Source organism: Anser brachyrhynchus (genome assembly GCF_964034855.1).
Source record: "Anser brachyrhynchus genome assembly, chromosome: 2".
NCBI lineage: Eukaryota > Metazoa > Chordata > Aves > Anseriformes > Anatidae > Anser > Anser brachyrhynchus.
In genome coordinates this window covers 12,180,586-12,197,616 of record NC_137695.1, presented here as the reverse complement: position 1 = coordinate 12,197,616, position 17,031 = coordinate 12,180,586, and the positions used below count along the sequence as shown (strand labels likewise).

The 17,031-nt window shown below is 41.7% G+C and overlaps 1 protein-coding gene and 1 long non-coding RNA gene across 10 annotated transcripts in view; one reads left to right on the top strand and one right to left on the bottom strand.

The window, feature by feature from the left end:
* Window positions 1-498: 498 nt before the first annotated feature.
* LOC308189156 lies at window positions 499-5,457 on the bottom strand. Its single transcript, XR_013946061.1, has 3 exons — window positions 5,333-5,457; window positions 4,710-4,809; window positions 499-2,997 (listed from the first exon to the last, which is right to left on the bottom strand). It is a non-coding gene; the product is annotated as an uncharacterized lncRNA (long non-coding RNA).
* The window catches only part of ADARB2 (adenosine deaminase RNA specific B2 (inactive)), a gene marked incomplete at its 5' end in the record, with an annotated part of 313,600 nt that continues 301,967 nt past the window's right edge, over window positions 5,399-17,031 (top strand). For 7 of the 9 annotated variants that reach the window (XR_013946054.1, XR_013946055.1, XR_013946056.1 and 4 more), the window contains one exon: window positions 5,572-5,708. Coding sequence is in view for 2 of the 9 variants with exons in the window: in XM_080578921.1 (XP_080435047.1) it covers window positions 5,609-5,708 (100 nt within the window). Of the gene's footprint in view, window positions 5,709-17,031 lie in introns of all 9 variants that reach the window. The other 2 variants (XM_080578921.1, XM_080578919.1) reach the window with 2 other exon arrangements.

The following is a 17,031-nucleotide window of genomic DNA, read 5'->3' as shown; positions in this document are numbered from 1 at the left end:
CAGAGAACAAATACTGCATAATTAAAATATAATAATGCTTAGCTGTTGTAGCATTGATCCATTTGCAAGTGCTTAAAGAAAGAGTGTACCTACTTACCTTTCCGCATATTGGGAAAGTGGCATGGAAAGAAACCCAATCGATAGAGTCTTACAGAAATCCTGTGACCAAGTTAATGCCACACGAGCAAACCAACAATGATCAGGCTGAGCCAGGACTGCAACACCTGAAGACAAAATAAGGATTCAGACATCCCTGCTTTGGAAACACCTTCATTCCATGTTTTGGTTTAGTTTATTACAAACACAGAAAACATGATTAAAATCAAAAGCATTTCTGGTGATGAGGTGTATCTCTACTCCCCTCCAGAGTCAGAGCTGCTGAGTTATGTTTTAATATGCCAACACAAACATCTTTCAGAAAGTTTTGTTTCATCTCCAGAGACTGCTGCTGTTTTGCATGGCATATACAGACTTACTAATTACAATGATTTGCAGTCTTTGACATCCAGGTATTTTTCCCATTAAAGAGAGCATTGTCTGAGCAGCTTTGAAATGTTTACCTTATGCTTATCGGGGAGTTTGACACAGCTTGCTGCTGGCATGCTGCACAGCGTGGCGAACCCCTGTCAGGCTGGATGTGGGACCCACCAGAAACAAGGGGAAGAGGAGGACCTCCTCCTGTGGGAGCTGAGTCCCAGCTCCTGTGGCTTTTCCACAGCAGTGCATTGCAACCTGAATGCCTTGGTTCTTCTGCACTTTAATGAAGGGTCAAAAATCCTTTTACCGTTGTCTTAACCTCCTGATATCCAACAAAACAGCATCAGCCAGTGTGGGCTATTTAACATACAGGAAGGTGCAATGCTGGCAGACAGGACCAGCCTGCAGTAAGGCGTTTGACTGGTAAACTTGATGCACTGAATATGGATCCATATCCTCATTGCTTCATCACCACCCTGCGATGTTTGGCCCCAAAGCGAAAGTGGCTTTTGCTGCAAATAGCCACTCCTCGTAAGTAGGGCAAGAGTGGATTAGTGCAGGCATTTTGCGGCAGAAGGCTCTGGAGTCTCACCTGCGCAGCCACACGACCGCGTTCATGTCCTGCTTTAATGCCCTTGAGCATGTTTTATCTTCCAAATTCTAAGGGACCTCACTTTTTTTCTCCACCTACACAGGCAGGAGGGAGCAAAAGCAAGCAGAAATGGGGTGGGGAGGACGGGAGAAAACTGGAGCATTGCTGCTACATCCCCTTCCCCCCCAAGGAGCCTGCAGGGCCTGTGTGCTCGCAGGCAGCATGTTACAAAGGTCTTCGTGATGGCCTGCTGTGCTCAGTGTCCCCAGCTCCTCATGGAAGGGGTGGTGCAGCTGGAAACTGGGGAATACTGCAGCCAGGAGGCCTCTCCTGCAAGGATTTGTGCACATCCCAGGATGTGAACAGGCTGGAGCTTGCTTCTGCTGCTGGCTGTGCTGCTCTGGGAGGAGCACCCACTGCAAATACTGCAACCCTCCTGTGGAGCATCCCTGATGTGTCTTAGATGAACAACCCCATTTTTAAACATTTTCATTTCTGTAAGTTCAGTGCAGCTTTTTTCTTCTTCAAAAAAGTTTGTTTCACACACAATTTTTGTAATATGTCTTTGAAAATTAAGTTACTCCAAATTTTAGAAAAAAAAAAAACACAGGATAAAGAAATAATGGATTTCATATTTATTTTATCTAAATATTTTTATATAAAAAAGTTCTGCCCACCCATAATACTGATGAATTTCGTATTCAGATTTGGATAACTTTCCCAAAGCTCTGTTCTTGGAGTTGCTTATCTGAGCTATAAGTTGCTGAAATGGGGATGGGCTGTTTTTTGTCTTCTTACATTTTCTTTTTTCTCCATTTCTGTTATTTATTAACTCTACCGTGCATTTTTAGGTATGGCAATTTATGTGTCAACGTATAATTAAGCTGCGCATTCTGGCATCTGGTTTCATACTCTCTCCCCAACATATTCTCACAGTCCCAGTCAGTCTTCCAGTTAATAAACTTTTTGGCCTGTCCTTCAGCTCTTTAATTTTGAGAGAAGTTGAGTGAAGAAGTGAATTGTCACAAGGCTGGCAAAACCTGGACTCCTTGCTTGGGTATTTCCAGTGCTGAGAGACCTATGTTACAGAAACAGGAATATTGGTTTTGACATACGGGCTGGGGTGGGTTGCGGTGGGTCACAAGAGAAGTCACCACTCCTCAGACCAGACAGAAAACAGTCTTTTATGTCAGAAGTCATGTTGTAAGTCCCCCTACCTCTCTGATTCACCTAAGTCTGCGCAGGTGGCTAAGCACTGGTGTAGTGTGACTCTGCAGGCTGTAACGCAAGGTCGGTAAAGTTACTACCTTTAGTAGCCTGAAACACTTCAGCTGGAAGTGATAAACATAATGACCTTCGCAGCCCGAGGAGATGGGTGAAGTTCTGCGCTGCTTTATTCTACAACAAGGAGCGTGTAATACCGCTGATGATCGTTACCAGGGCACGCAGGAATAGCCGTAATTTCTGTGGGGCACTGAGGCTATCGAGTGCATTGGCCACTAGTGGGCATGAGCACATAATGGAAAGAGAGGTGGTATTATTTTAGAACTTAGGTATTTTTTTTCTGATTCACTGATACTGCTTTTGTATTTCTTGGGTTGGGCTTATGTCACTGCCTTTACCATAGTGCTTGAAATCATATACATGCTTGCCTGGGAGGAGAGACAGACCCAGCTGCACGGGACTGGTAACCTTGCACTGAAGATAAAAAAGGGTGTTGAAACAAGGGGTGTCGCTGGGTGGAGAAGGTGACTCCTTCCACTGTGGAGAACAAGAGGAATAAACAGCACATTTAAGGAATCCTGTTGACTTTGTTGTTGGATAGTACTGAAAGTGACTGCTCTTCACCTCAGCTCACGTCCGAGGGGAGACCTTCCCCCAGCATGACTTCAGCTGTCTTCATGCCTTCACCAGAATAGTGCCTAGAACTGAAAGTATTTCATGAAATTGTTAGCGCTGAGGGAGAGCTGCTGAGAACTGGTAAACTGTCACATTTTTCAGGTTGGCTTGGTAGCACGCCTTATCTAGGAACTGGCAACACCACCTAGACAGTCTATCTTCTTACACTTCGGATTTCCTGTTAGAGTCTTTTTGAGAGAATAATTAAATGGTATCAGAAAGAAAATCTTCAGAAGCTTTAAAGAATGTGTTGAGCTTGAAGCAAGTCCTAAGAACGGGTAAATGTTCTAAGACGCTCATTTTGTTTCTAACTGGGCCTTCCTTCTCATTTAGATCCCTAATGGATAAAGCACAGATTGGTACTGAAGCACAGAAAGCACTGTTTTCTAAATCTGGCTTCTAAATCGAGTGAGTTAAGTTCCAGACTGAATGCGAGTTTGATATGCAGTTCAATGTGTGGCTGAGTTTTGCAGTAGCATTATTACTGCACATGCAATACAAGTTTTCATTATATTAATAGACAAGTCAGCTGTGGTGAGAACAACAAAAAACAGAAGGAAAAGGGGAGAAAGGCTAAAGGCTCAAGGCTCAAGCAAAAAAAAAAAAAAAGGAAAAAATAGTGATTGTCTCTCTTGCTTCCCACAGACTTTTTTTTTGTTTTTTGTTTTGTTGTTTTTTATTTTCTGAAATAAACAGAAGATTTTAAAGAGACATTTACTTAAGCTGTGGTTCAAAGATTTGACTCTTTTGGGTGATGCGTATGATGTTTTGGGTACGATGTTGCAAAAAAACAGCAGCCATTAACCTGTAAAAGCTGTGCATCTAAAAACCTGCTTCCGTACAGGGCATCCCAAATTATATCTGATGCCCAAGCAACGCTGGTCAAAATTCTCAGGCTCTTACCTTAGCTAGTAAGGTACAGGGGCCAGTTCTCTTCTGTGCTTTGTGCTGTGCCGCATAGCTAAAACCGGGGGTACACAGGGCATGCTTGCCACAAGCGGCAACGGTAGACCTGCTCCTCAGAGGATGGGGTCCAAGAGGTGACATCGTCTCGGTTCAAGACTGTCATCCGAATCCTGGCTTAACTGAGCACTTTTTGAGATTTTCATGGAAATGCTGTTAACCTGAAAAACCTGTGTTTCGCGTAGCTCTGCTTAATCCAAAACTGACAGAGGCCTAAAGCAGCCAAACGCAGAGGGTTTCTAATAGCTGGGAGAGTCGCAGTGGAAGTGCTGAGCAGCAGGCGCTGGGTAACCTACATTCCGACAGAGGAAGTTTTAGATTAAAGGAGTTCTGATAAACAGGGTTTTGCTGTGCTCCTCCAGCCGACTACAAATAGAGTTGGCACTAATGATGACATTAATTATTTAGCATATTTTTTTCTTGACATTCTTCTGTTTTCCATTCACTGCCTATGATTCCGAATGCATATTTTTAACTTAGATAATAACTAAGGAGGGAAGAGTATAGAAGCAGCAAGTCCCTTGTAACTTAAAGCAGTATCTTATCTGTGGCATACGCTGGCTTTTTGTAATGAACGCGTAACGCTCTGTAGTCAAGCTTTTCAGAGGAATGCTGGTGTCATCTTCCTCTCGGTAAAAGCCCCTCTGCTCCCGACACGTTAATTGCACAGTTGCCTAAATGAGGCACTGCAGAGTGTTAATGTATCAGCCTGAGCGACAACACACTCCTCTTTTCACAGGGCTTTTGCCCTTGATCGTGAATTTAGCAAATCGAGTACCTTAAAAATAAGTGGAGATTCAAGGGGAATCATTACACTTAGCCTCTTGCGTAAGGCTTGTGGGTACAGGGATCCTTCGACAGTAACTCATGCTCTTTCCCTGGAAACAATAAGCAATTGGTGAAGTAGTTGGCAAGTGCTGGGTTAGGGAAGGATGCAGCGGCCGTTCGTGTGTGTCTGGAAGCAGAGTATTCAGCGTCCACATGGTTTAAAGAGAAAGATAAATAGGAAAAAGAAAAAAACAAATAGAAAAATTAAAAAATAAATAAATAAAAGAAAAAAATAAATGAAAGAAAAAAGGGGAGGAAAGGGAAAAAAAGGAAAAAAGGAAAAAAAAGGGGGAAAAAAGGAAAAAAATAAGAAAAAAAAAGGGGGGGGGGTGGAGAAAAGGGCTCGGGATGCTGCCTGCAGGAGCCCCCTGGCCAGCCGCCCCGGGCAGGGTGCTTCTCCTGGCTTCGGGGCTTGCTCGGGCTCCGGCCCGGGGGGAGCGGGTTTCGGGGCGGCGGGCCGGCGGCGCTGATGTCAGCGCAGGGCGGCGGGAGCGATTGGGCTGCGGGAGACTTTGCAGCAGCAAATCCGCCCCCCTTCCCCCCACCCCCCCACGCCTCCCCCAGACTCCTCACCGTCGGTTCCAAAGCTCGGCCGGCTGCGGGCAACTCGCAGAGGTGCCAAAAAAAAATTAGAAGAAAAAAAAAAAAAAAAGTGGGCGAGGGGCCGTCCCGCTTGCCCCCCGCCCCCGGGCATCGCCCCGGCCCGTCGGGGCGGAGGAGCGACCCCTCGCCGCCACGCCGGGCAGCGCCGCCCTACACGGCGCCCTATAAAAGCCGCCTCCAGCGAGGGGGGAAGCTCGGCGTGAGGAGAAGGGAGCGGAGCGGGGCCGCTCCGGCCGGCTTCGGGCCATGACATCCGTCCTGGGCAGCGGCAGGGCGTCGGGGGGGCCGAGCGGCCAGCTGAAATGCAAGCCCAAGAGGAGGCGGAGGAGGAGATCCAAGAGGAAAGGTAAGGGAGATTTGTGGGGTTTTGCCTTGTTTGTTTGTTTGGGTGCTTGTTCTTGCCGCCCGCGCCCCGCGGACACGCTGGTCATTGTCTGGGGATGGAGCCCACCGGCCCCGACGAGGCTCTCCCCGGGGGGACCCGGCCAAAGGGGGGGGGTCTCCGCATCCCCCTCGCTCCCCACTCTTTATTTGGGGCCGTGGGGGGCTCCCTCCGGTGCGTCAGCCCCGGTGTCCCGCTGTGGAGGGGCAGAAAGCGGCGCCGAGCCCCCCAGCTGCAGGCAGGTGATGAGCCCCACACCGCCCCTTTTTGGCTTTTTCCCCTTTTTTTTGTTATTAAGGTTCGCCAAGTTTTGCTATTCTGGGGGCCGTTCCGCTTCCCCAAGCAAACCTTTGTTAGGAAAGCGCTAATTGTCATGAGCATGAAAAGTAAAGCTACAGGGTGTCACTGCAAACAGGGAATGTGCCCTAGATAAAAGCTCTTCTGAAGTCCTGTTTTCTCCTGTAGAGAGGATGACACACTACTGCCTGATTTCTGATGTTTTTTTGCCTGAAAAAGCCGAAGTTAACAGACTGAGCGCTTTAAAGTGAAACGATAGGGGAAGCGGGTCCGGAGATGGGCAGGTGCAGCGCATCCGCTTGCAGTGATACGAGCTCCAAGGGTGCCACTAACCAGAAAATGTCACCCAGCCCATCGCTGTCACCAGTACCTGGGACTAGCACAAGTTCCACCCAGCTGGCTTCTCAAGGCCAGCCGGCACTTGGATACATTAGGTCTGCTGATTTCAGGAGCCCTCCTTTGGAGACATTAGCTAGGAGTCTTTTAGTTATTGATTATGTCGAAGCCAATAAGCGTGTTTTTGGGGAACTTTTTAGAAGGGTGTCAAAGCAGGTTTTGTGTAGTAACAAGTGAAAACGGGTCAAATGCCGGATGCTGAAGTGTATCATACAATTGTCACTGTTTCAACTTTCATGCCTGAACTCTCAATATCCATAACTGTAGTAACAAACAGTGACCTGAGCACAAGAGGGAACAGCAGGCATGCAAATGTGCTCGTGCTTCCAGTAGGTGTGTGTTCTTGTTTCGCTACTCGGCATCTTTAGCGTGCTGTAACAGCCGGTGATAAAGGCTGTGTTTTACACTATTGCCAAACAAATTTTGAAATATTAAGCGAAGGGAGAGCTGCCATTAAATCTGCTTCTATTTAAGTTGTGCTCTGCAGACTTATGTTGTATTTGGTCAAGCAAAACAACTTTTCCAGAGGTTTGCAAACTTCACCTAGCCTTAGCTACCCTGCGCTTGGCCAAGAGAAAAGAGTGGTCATTAATCCATGCAGTGGGGAAAAGGTGCTTTGTTATAAAGGTAAACTATAAGTGTTGTTTTTCTTTCTAAGAAACAGACAAAAGTGAGGGGCTTTCAGTAAGGCTTTTTTGCTGCTTTCTTTGTTGCCAAATGTTTTGCTAAAATAAGGTGGAAGTTGAATGCCTTAACAAAACACAAAAACTTGCTAAATAATAACTTGGTAAATGCAGTTATTAGCAGAATGCACAGCTGGAGGTTGATGGCATTCGAGAAAGTACTTGTCTGACCAGTATCAATGAGAGTGCATTTGAAGCATTCATTTTTTTTATTCCTTCAAACATGCTATCCTAACCACTTTCCAACCAGTTGGTTAGTATGCTAATTATAGGGAGCAATGCTTGTGTTTGTATGATTTTTGTTATCTTTTGTATATAACCACCCTATATATTCATTAACAATACACATTCCTGTGAATTTATGTTGGCAAAAATGGCTTTAACTTATGGTAAGCCAAGTATAAAACCTGTTAGATATGACTATTACTATAGTTTATTTATATATATAATTTGGTGGTAACTAATACAAAGGTGTTGCTTAACAAACTGGCTCTCTTGGAGACTTGTCAAGCCAGTGTTGATTAGGCTCACAAATTACTACATCTTCATGAGAATTAACGTGGGCTCCATTGTTTTGCAGATTTGATCTATTTAATAGCTTGTGTAAAATCTCTTTATGTAGTTACACCTAAGGCATCTCCTTTAAACAGCTCTCCAGCATGTATTTTGTTACTTATAGTAAAAACACTTTTAGAAGATGCTTTAAAGTATGTAACTACGTGCATATATTTACACATAGACACACAGAGATACCTATGGACACATGTACACAAAGAAATTCATTGTAGTCTTAAATTTAAATGGAATAGTAATCAGAGTAAGGAAATAATATTGCCTTTCGCATCCCCACTCTTCAGGGAGGTGGGCTCAACAGATTAATACGCTAATATATTAGAAGTGTTAAATGTGAACAGTGCTTAAAAACAGTTTGAAACGTTGCCTCATAGCACATCTAGGAATGCATAGCAGTAGAAGCAAATACTATTCTCTATTTAATAACATTATTTTTACCTCTTTGGATTTAAACTCTGTGGTTTTAGTCATGTCTTTGTCCTGGGTAGTGTGAATTACAAATTAATGTATCTGGGTATAGCATTTTACTCCATTCTTTCTAAACCAGAGCATCCAGTTATAGGAGTTTTGGGGCAGTAAGCAAGTTCAAGCAAGGAGAGCAAACGTTCTTTAAATAGCTAAATTTCCATGTGTGTTTATGACAAAAACAAAAAAAGCCACGTGCCGTGCTGCAAAAGACAGAATTTCCCTATATGCAAATAGAGCACTGAAGACCTCGAGTGTGATTCCAGTGTGCAAAGACACAGTCCTGTAATTAATTTGTGTGCACCTTATTTTAAGCATACGAAATCCAGAAAACTACTCAGTATAAATATTCTACCTTGATGAGTTAACATTAAATGTCCGTGCGCAGAATATCACATTGCAGGTGTATATTTGCTCAGTGATTTCATTCAGTTTTTACACTACTTGCAGAAAGCGTGTTAAAAAAACTAAATTGGCTGGATATTTATAGCTTTTTGTTAAATTAGTATAGGTAGGAATCTTTTCATTGTCACTTAGAAAATCAGTATGTTAACTCCCAGGGGAGGTAATTTCTTAATTTCTCAGACCTAATGCGAAATAAATACAGATGGTTGCTAGAATACTTGAATACTAATTCCATGTGAAAGCAGAAATATATATTTTTTCTATTTTATTTTTTATTTGTGGTTATAAAATGACCAGAAGTTAGAAAACTCTACCTAATGATTTAAAGAAATCATTTCTAAATTTTTAAATCCTTAAAGGAAATTGCTGGATTTCTGGGTTCTTGTTGTGTTTTCCCCAAGGCTTTGGAACATGGCAGAGTATTGGCAGAATTGAGTACAGTGGCTTCAGCATGTTTTATACGGACTTGCTAGCCTGCAGTACAGATTTTGGAAAGAAAGCTTGTGTTCTGAGATGAAGGATTAAGAGTAGACTAAACAAAAGCAGAGTTGCATTTACTGATAATACTAAAAAGGCCACACATGAGCAGCCTCCTGCAACTTCTTAGAAATCATCATAGAGAAACTGAACATGAAATGGGTGATGGGGGATATGCCACTTAGTTATTTTGCAGTGTAAGACTACAAGTAAGCCACCTTAGTTGCAATGCCTTTTTATAGAGCTGGCAATTAAAGTTAATCACAGGGAATGCGAGGGAATCAGGTATCCCTGATGTGGTGGAAGGCTGTGGCTGGGGTTGCTGCTGATACAATGGGACATGAAATAAAAGTGGACAGAATAAAGTAAATAAGGATGGCGAGAGGCAAAAATGATTGTGAAATGAAGTTTCATGAAAAATTAATGGAATAGAGTGTGCTGAGGATGGAGGGAGGAAACCAGCTTGGTCCTTCATCATCCTGCAATGCCAAAGTAATAAATGAGCGCATTTCATCTTGGTGAGGTTCAGGGACGCAACTCCTTCCCCACAACAGCATTGTGCCGTGCTTCAAGATGTGTTCCGCTTATCTCGTCCCCTGGCAGCTCGAGGGGAAGGGACTGGATTTGGTGATAAAATTAAATTGATTAAACCTTTATCCATCATCTAATTTGGTACCTTGCTTTTTCTTTTCTTTTTTACTATTACCTCCAATTTCTAGTGATCCGTGTAATGACAGCAATTTGAGATAGCATCAAGGACATTAGCTACAATGACTGAACTTAAATTTAGAATAAAAATATGGGATTCATGAGTCCATAGCTAAATAGCAGACAATTAGGTTATAGCAGTTGTGTCTTCCTAGCAACAGCACATAAGTGTGAGAACAATAAAATGGTGCATTTCTCTTTGAGAGAGAATAAAATATTTCAACTTTACCTCAAAGTGTTAATCATGTAAGCAGAAAAAGCAGTAATGTAAATGTTGACCATATCTTAAATGAACAATTACAGATATAGCCTTTTTGAACACAGATGGTCAGATGTTTTGCTTTCTTCAGTAGTGATGCAAAGGCATTTAAAAGCAGTGACAAAATATCATAGTGTTGGAAATAGCTTCACACTGCTTAAAATTTTGCAGCTTCTCCTTTGTGATTTGGGTAGGGGAAATTCTCCCATAAGGTAATGTGTTACAGCTTTGCTTACAAATTCCAATTTAAGTGATATTAATGGAGTTTTTAAAATACTTAGTGGCAGCCCTTTCTGAAGTGATACCCTACAAATGGAAAACCCCGCACTAAAAATTAAAGGTCACATGAAATTGCCTTGTGAAATATCAAAGGTACTAAAGGTCTGTGCAAACGTTTTCTTAGGTTCTTTCAATGCCCTTTAGGTTAGCAAGTTGCATTAAAAGGCGAGAGTTAGAATATCTGTCTGATCTCCATTAATTGTACGACTTTTGAATTACCGCTGTCCAATATTGCCTAGGTTTTGCAAGTAGTAATGAACCTAAATTGATCCCTGTGTTCACAGCTAACTATCTCTACAACCTTTCAGGCAGTTTACCGCTCTTTCCCATGTAAACTATTAGTTATCCAGACAAAAAAGCTGATACGCATCAGTAGATAGATCATTCTCGAGGCATCTGTGATGAACTTGACATTTTTTGTGTAAAACAGCTTGGTTTGCCTGCAGATCATGTAACTTCCAATAGGAAAAGAAAGTGCTTACATTTCTTCTCTAGCTGACCTTTGTTTCCCGATGTATGTATTTTAAACGAAGCAGCCAACCCAGAGGTGTTTTAACAGCATGTTGTGATATGTAATATATTACAAAGACTACTTTGTTAACTCATGGAAGCAGCTTGTCAGCCCATACTAATAGGCAGCCCTCCCTGAGTCATAAAATAACCAAATTTAATGCTTTAACAGAGAGCATTTAAATGGATGGTGTTATCATCATTGTTCAGTCGGTCTCAAATTTCTTGCTTCTTACGATGGGTTTGAAATATGAAGGCGTATTTTTGGGCCCTGAGTTAATAATGTTTGCTCTGGACTAAGGGCTGGGCATTGCTTTGGGTGGCTTAATGAAAATCCCCGCTAACCAAAGCATGATAACAAGGGAAGCAGAGAGCAGGGCAGGGTGTGTAAAGAGCAGGATGCCCGATATTGAAGATATTATGGTGTCGTAGTGAACGAAAGGTATATTTTTGTGGGATGCTTTCTACTTCATTTTGGTTGTTCTGGCTCAAAAATGTATACTAGAAATAGTGAGGATTCAGAGACATATGGCAAAGGGATTAGAGATATGTAAAATTTTAGTGGAAGAAAATTGATGAGATTTATATTGTTTACTTTGGAGATAAACATAAGAAGGAATAGAGGAAAACCATATTAATGAAGGAAAGATTACAAAGGAAGTAAATAGGCTACTCTGATTCATTCCTGATTTATTTACTTACAAAGACAGAGGCCTTTAAGGAAACTGGATTTCTTCACATTTTGAAGGAGTGAGAGGACTTTCTTTAGAGACAGTATGTAGCTGTCCTGTGGGATGCATTGCTTCCAGATATGGAAAATCAAAACTTAGATATGTGTAGGGAGAGGAGGTGCTTCATTAGCTCAGCGGAGACTAAAGCTAAAAAGTTTGCTGCTTGCTTTGTTAGGATGTGTTCGGAAGGATTTTTATTTTTTTAATGAGATATGAGCCTTCTTTTTCAGGAAAGTGCCTGACTTAGATTTAGAGGAAAGGTGATTTGTAGACACTTTATTTGATCATGGTCACTGAGGCTGGCACTGCTCGGCTACCCGTGTGCTTCCCAGTTTCAGGAGGCACAGCTGGAGGAAAGCAGGTGTATTTCCTTGGTTTTCCTGATGACTTTGTTTAGTCCTTATCCTCTGTTTCCATTCCTCTCCCCATATGTAAAGTCAGGCTGAAATTGAGACTGATTCCCAATCTCCATGATGCTGTGGTGAGTTTAGAAGGATAACAAAAATGTGTTGTCCCCCCACTTTTCTTTTGGCAAAAGGAACAAAGTGGTGGGATATCATGGGGTGAAAATGAGCCGTGTAAACATGATTTCTGAAGCAGAAGAAAGCCAGTTACTGACGTGACTGCTAACGCATACCACGAGATGAGTGGTGTGTAGTAGATGACTCCCACAGACCGTGGTTGCCTTGGTGCAGGTGTTGGGAATTATTGCTAAAGCTGTACCAACCCTTGCACTGATTCTGGAGTCATACCACACGGGAGTGCTGTTTCGAAACCTGCCGTATGTGGCGATGGTGCTTCATGTGCAGTTCAGGAAGGAGGAGTGAGCGACTGTAGATCTCAGCAAAGTACTTCAGGAGAAAGTGTTTTTTCTCCATTCTTACATCATCTTTCTACATTATGAGGTGCTCAAAATTATTAGCAGAGTCACCTCTGTCCCTGCTAATGAAACATCACCATGAGAAGTCAAGGCTGCTGGGAAGTGTGGGAAAGAAATAAGTAGGTTTTGACAGACGTTTTATCTCCCTCTCCATAGAAGGATTTATACACAACTAATTTTATGCAATTGCCTGCTTCTTACCAAGTGAAATGGCTACTTATTCCTTAAATAGAGGGGTTTAACAAATGTAAAATGATGGCTATCTAGCCAACTCTAATAATGTGTTACCTTTGTGTGAGACCTTATGCTGCTGCCCTTACTCACAGTAAAATTACAATTGAAAATTCTTCTCAGCATGAGTCAGGGTGGCAGAGCTGTGCTGCTATGTACACGTGAATCTGTACTTAAACATTTTTGTATGAAATAGGGATGTTTGATTTCTGTCTAGCTGTGTAAAAACGAAAAGGTAACTGAACAAACACCAAGTCCTATTAGACAGTAGGTCTTAATTTTTTTGAACTCTACAGGCTTTATTTTCATTAGTGATTCATCTTTGTACTAAGTTGAATAATTTTTTTAGAGGCATAAAGATAAAATACATTTCCAGCATGTGTGTTTATACATGTGCATGCTGTGTGAATTTGTAATCTAAAATATGTAGGCATATATGTAAACATCCTTTATAAGATTTCTGTATGATCTCCCTCTATCTAATACGGTCTTACAGACAAATCACAAAGACATAACTACACAACAATTGTAAGATTATTATGTTTTAATTGAGAGATAAATTAAGGAAACTTACTATAATCCAGGTTTTGGGTATATTTCTGTTCTAATTTTGTACATATGTTTTCTGAGGAGCTAAGTAATTCAGAATGGCAAAGACAGATGCTTGTGCAGGAGCCTGTAATATTCCTGTCAGGGAACCCCAAACCTTCATCAAAAAGGCGGATTTAGTCTGAAGTTTGCGTTCTGATCTTTCTCCAGCAGAATCCTATGGAAAAACTGACATAACTGTGAAGAGGAGCAACCCTGAGCTTGTGGTCTGTTTCACATCCATGCCAGCAGACCTGCCAGACAATGCCAGGCAAAAATGCCTATGGATCCTTGAACAATATTTAATGAAAATTAACTTTCATTAGCTGATGTCCAGGTTGTAATTTCACCTCCCTCATGCCAATCATGAATTGCTATTTGTGTTCGCATGAACGGCAGTTTGGGGAGGCAAGGGGCAAAGCCGCAGTGGTCTGTGTTGGCTCCATTGTTGAGCAGTGCAGACAGTAATTAAATTGGAGCTCAGCTCTTGCTGCTTGTGGATTTAGGAGTTTAAAAGAAGCAGTACAAAAAGACTATTCTCTTAATATCACTGATAGCAGGTCTCCAGCTACAACTGCTGCAAAGATTATTGATCGATCAATGTTTACCATTTATTTATGCTAAAGCATCTGATGTGCGTTTAAAATCTGTTTCTAAAATCGAGACACTTGACTCATTTTCAGTTCACATTCATAATGACCAGTTTTTACAGATGTATGACAGAGGTTTGCTTTACCTTATGCTGTGCTCACATGGAGTACTTTTTGTGCTTTCAGCTAAAATTCATGAGCACAAGTCATTTGATTTTAAAAAAAAAAGTTTCACTGTGCAAAGCCTTCAGATTTTATACATGGGCAAGAAAAGGTATACAGTATTCAAGCATAAATGTGAAGCGTTTCCATTCTGCAGAATAAGTCAAAAGCAAGTCTTTCTAGGTTAACTTTTACTCTACCAATAATTCTTTTTAAATAAGATCTTAGCTCTGCATTTCTTCTTTTTTAAAGAGATGAAGCATTTCGGAGTCTCTGCATGTTACAGCACGAAGTGTAAATTGTAAGGTAAAAAACAGGCAGTGTGATGCTAAGTCTCAGTTCCCAGAAGATGCTTATTAGGTGTCAAAAACAAATGGGGGGGATCTTTAAAAATGTACACTGGTTTTGATTAATTAGAAATGAAACAGCCTTTTGCCGTTTAGCAGTGTGGCTTGTAGTACATGCAGTTTAACAGGACACTGCTTTCTAGATTAGTTACCGAGGAGGACTTGTAAGCATTTCAGCATTCTGAAATGGTACCAGGCTGGAAACCATTGGCAAAGAAGTTCTGGCAGGCTTTCCTGAAGGTTACCAGTGAACCCCTTATTAAATTTACACTTAGGATGCAAGACACATTGGACTGTTTTTTTGTCCTTCCCTTCAGATAATTCCAACTCATCCTAGCTAGCAAGGACTCTCGTTGCCCAAAAACATACCAGTATAATCGTGCTAGGTATGTGCCCAAAGTACTTATGAAAAGTTGCTGTTAAATCTCAGAGAGGCCACATTTTTCCCAGTTTAGAGAGGGAAACTGAGTCGGAGTAAAAAGTCTGTTGAAGCACTCATTAGCAGGAGACGGGCATTCAGGAGTCCACAGGTGTAGCTTCAAGCAGCAGATGAATGCCTGTTTGTAGTTCATACATATTTTTCTTCCGTAGGTGCCTCACACCCGCAGTGGCAGTGCATTGCTTGGCTAGGCCGGAGCGAGACCCTGGTGTGCCATGGCCCAGCATGGCCACAGCTCCTGGCCCAGCTGCGGGCCGGAGCTCCGCGCTGGCAGCAGCAGGCCCTGCATGCTTGATTTATTTTATTTTTAAACAGATGCGTGGGAGTGGGTTCTTTGCAAATGTTACTTAAATTTTGTAACTTCTCCACTAAAAATCTTAGTAGTGGTGCTTACAGTGCTTTGGCCGTAGTTCATCAGTTTTGTGTATGTGCGTGCTTCTTGGAAGACCAGGAGATTATTTCACTTTAGGTGAGACCAGTGTAAATTGATGGTACTATTTAACCATAAGATAATTCCTTGACTAAAATGTGGCAGACAATTCTAAGATGGGAAAAACAAATAAAGATAAAAAGCCCTGGTTTCCAAGTCTGGGAAGGAAATTCTGGAAGTTGAAAACTATTAACAAAAATCTGCTCCCTATATTACTTTAATTTTGCCTCAAAAAACAAACAAAAAAAACCCTCATCAAGAGTCTCTAAAATGAAATGAAAGCAAGAAGCAACAAATTACAAATTATTTTGGGTCTTCTAGAGTGCTTTTTCAAGGGTCTGTGGATTAAACACTGTAGAGGCCATGTCAGTCTATTACATTAATGACTAATAATTAATGACTAAACTACAAAGGCTGCAAAAAGCCACTCTTAGAGCAAAGCATAGTGTATGTAAACTCAAATCTGTGTGTTTATCACATATTTACACTTCTTAAATTTCATTATCTTTTTTACCCAAACACCTCCTGTTCTTGTCATTATCTCAGTCTCTTTGTGTCTATCCTCCCTAGCTGTTGTTTGTACAAATTATAACAGTGAAAGTATGTGAGATTGGTGACTGGATTAGACCGATATCTCATAAAAGGTCTTCAGGATAGTGTGGCCTTGATTCAGCCAACTCACTTCAGTCATTCCACCACTGCTCAGAAAAGCAGTATATGAGTAGCAAGATCTGCATACAGATATGCAGGTGCTTAAATTGTCTGTGTAATCAGGAACTGTATAGGAAGCTATTATTCTTTTACTTTTTTTCTATATGTAAAGAAATTTCTAATGCAGTTAGGGCTCCAGTCTCATTCTGTTTTACCTAATCTAAACTGATCCTCTTAACACTTCCTCGTCTGAAGAAACGTTTCTGTGACACTGCTGTGTAAAGTTGTTTTCAATGCTGTTTAGACAGAAATGGGAGATGGCAAAAAAATCAAGGTAAGGGGCTAAGATTATCCTTCCAATAGCAATTAGAGCAAAAGCAGTGTGTGCATCGTATGTAGGCTGTAGGGTGGAAGCAGTACTTTGTTAATCTTGGTTCCAAATCATTTGATTTCTGTTGCTTTGTGCTGTTGTATATTGCTGCAAACCCTGGCATGGGGCACATACCTGCCTGTGGGTGCAGCCTGCATGGATGTCTCTGCAGCCAGTACATAGCACATTAAATTTCCATCTGGCATTTCCCTGTGCTCCGGCAGGTATCCGTGAGTTTGTGCATTGGAGAACAGATGAGGATGATTCACTGAAACCTGCATGGCAAAAAGACTTCTCAGTAATCACCATCACAGTCAGGGCATAGACATGATGCACAGGCAGCCAGCACAGTGAGATGGGTTGCTGTCAGCACATCTGTGACCAAAGGCATGGCATGAGGGTAACAATAATATGGCTCCTGATCGAATATAGGAACCTGGTGTCCGTCAGCCCCAACAGACAGCTTGTCTCTGCTGAATGGTGACAACGTATTACATAAATTTCCATGCAACAGCTTGTTTCACAAACTTTTCCCAGTAATGTAGATTAAGTCTGAATTTCGTGTTGACTGCTTTCATGCATATTCATTAGATAAAAGCCCAGACAATTACTGTGATAGTTTCACTAGCAGGTGGAGCATGTTTTAGGATTTGATAGGCATGGGATTTGTTGGAATAATCTCAGAGAAATTTGGGGAATTATTTTTATGATGGAGGTTTGTATGGAAAGTGAGAACATAAGCAGATTGAAAGGTGATTTCATTATGTTTTTACATTAGTTTGCTTTTACCATTTTAAATTTAGAATAAGTTCATAC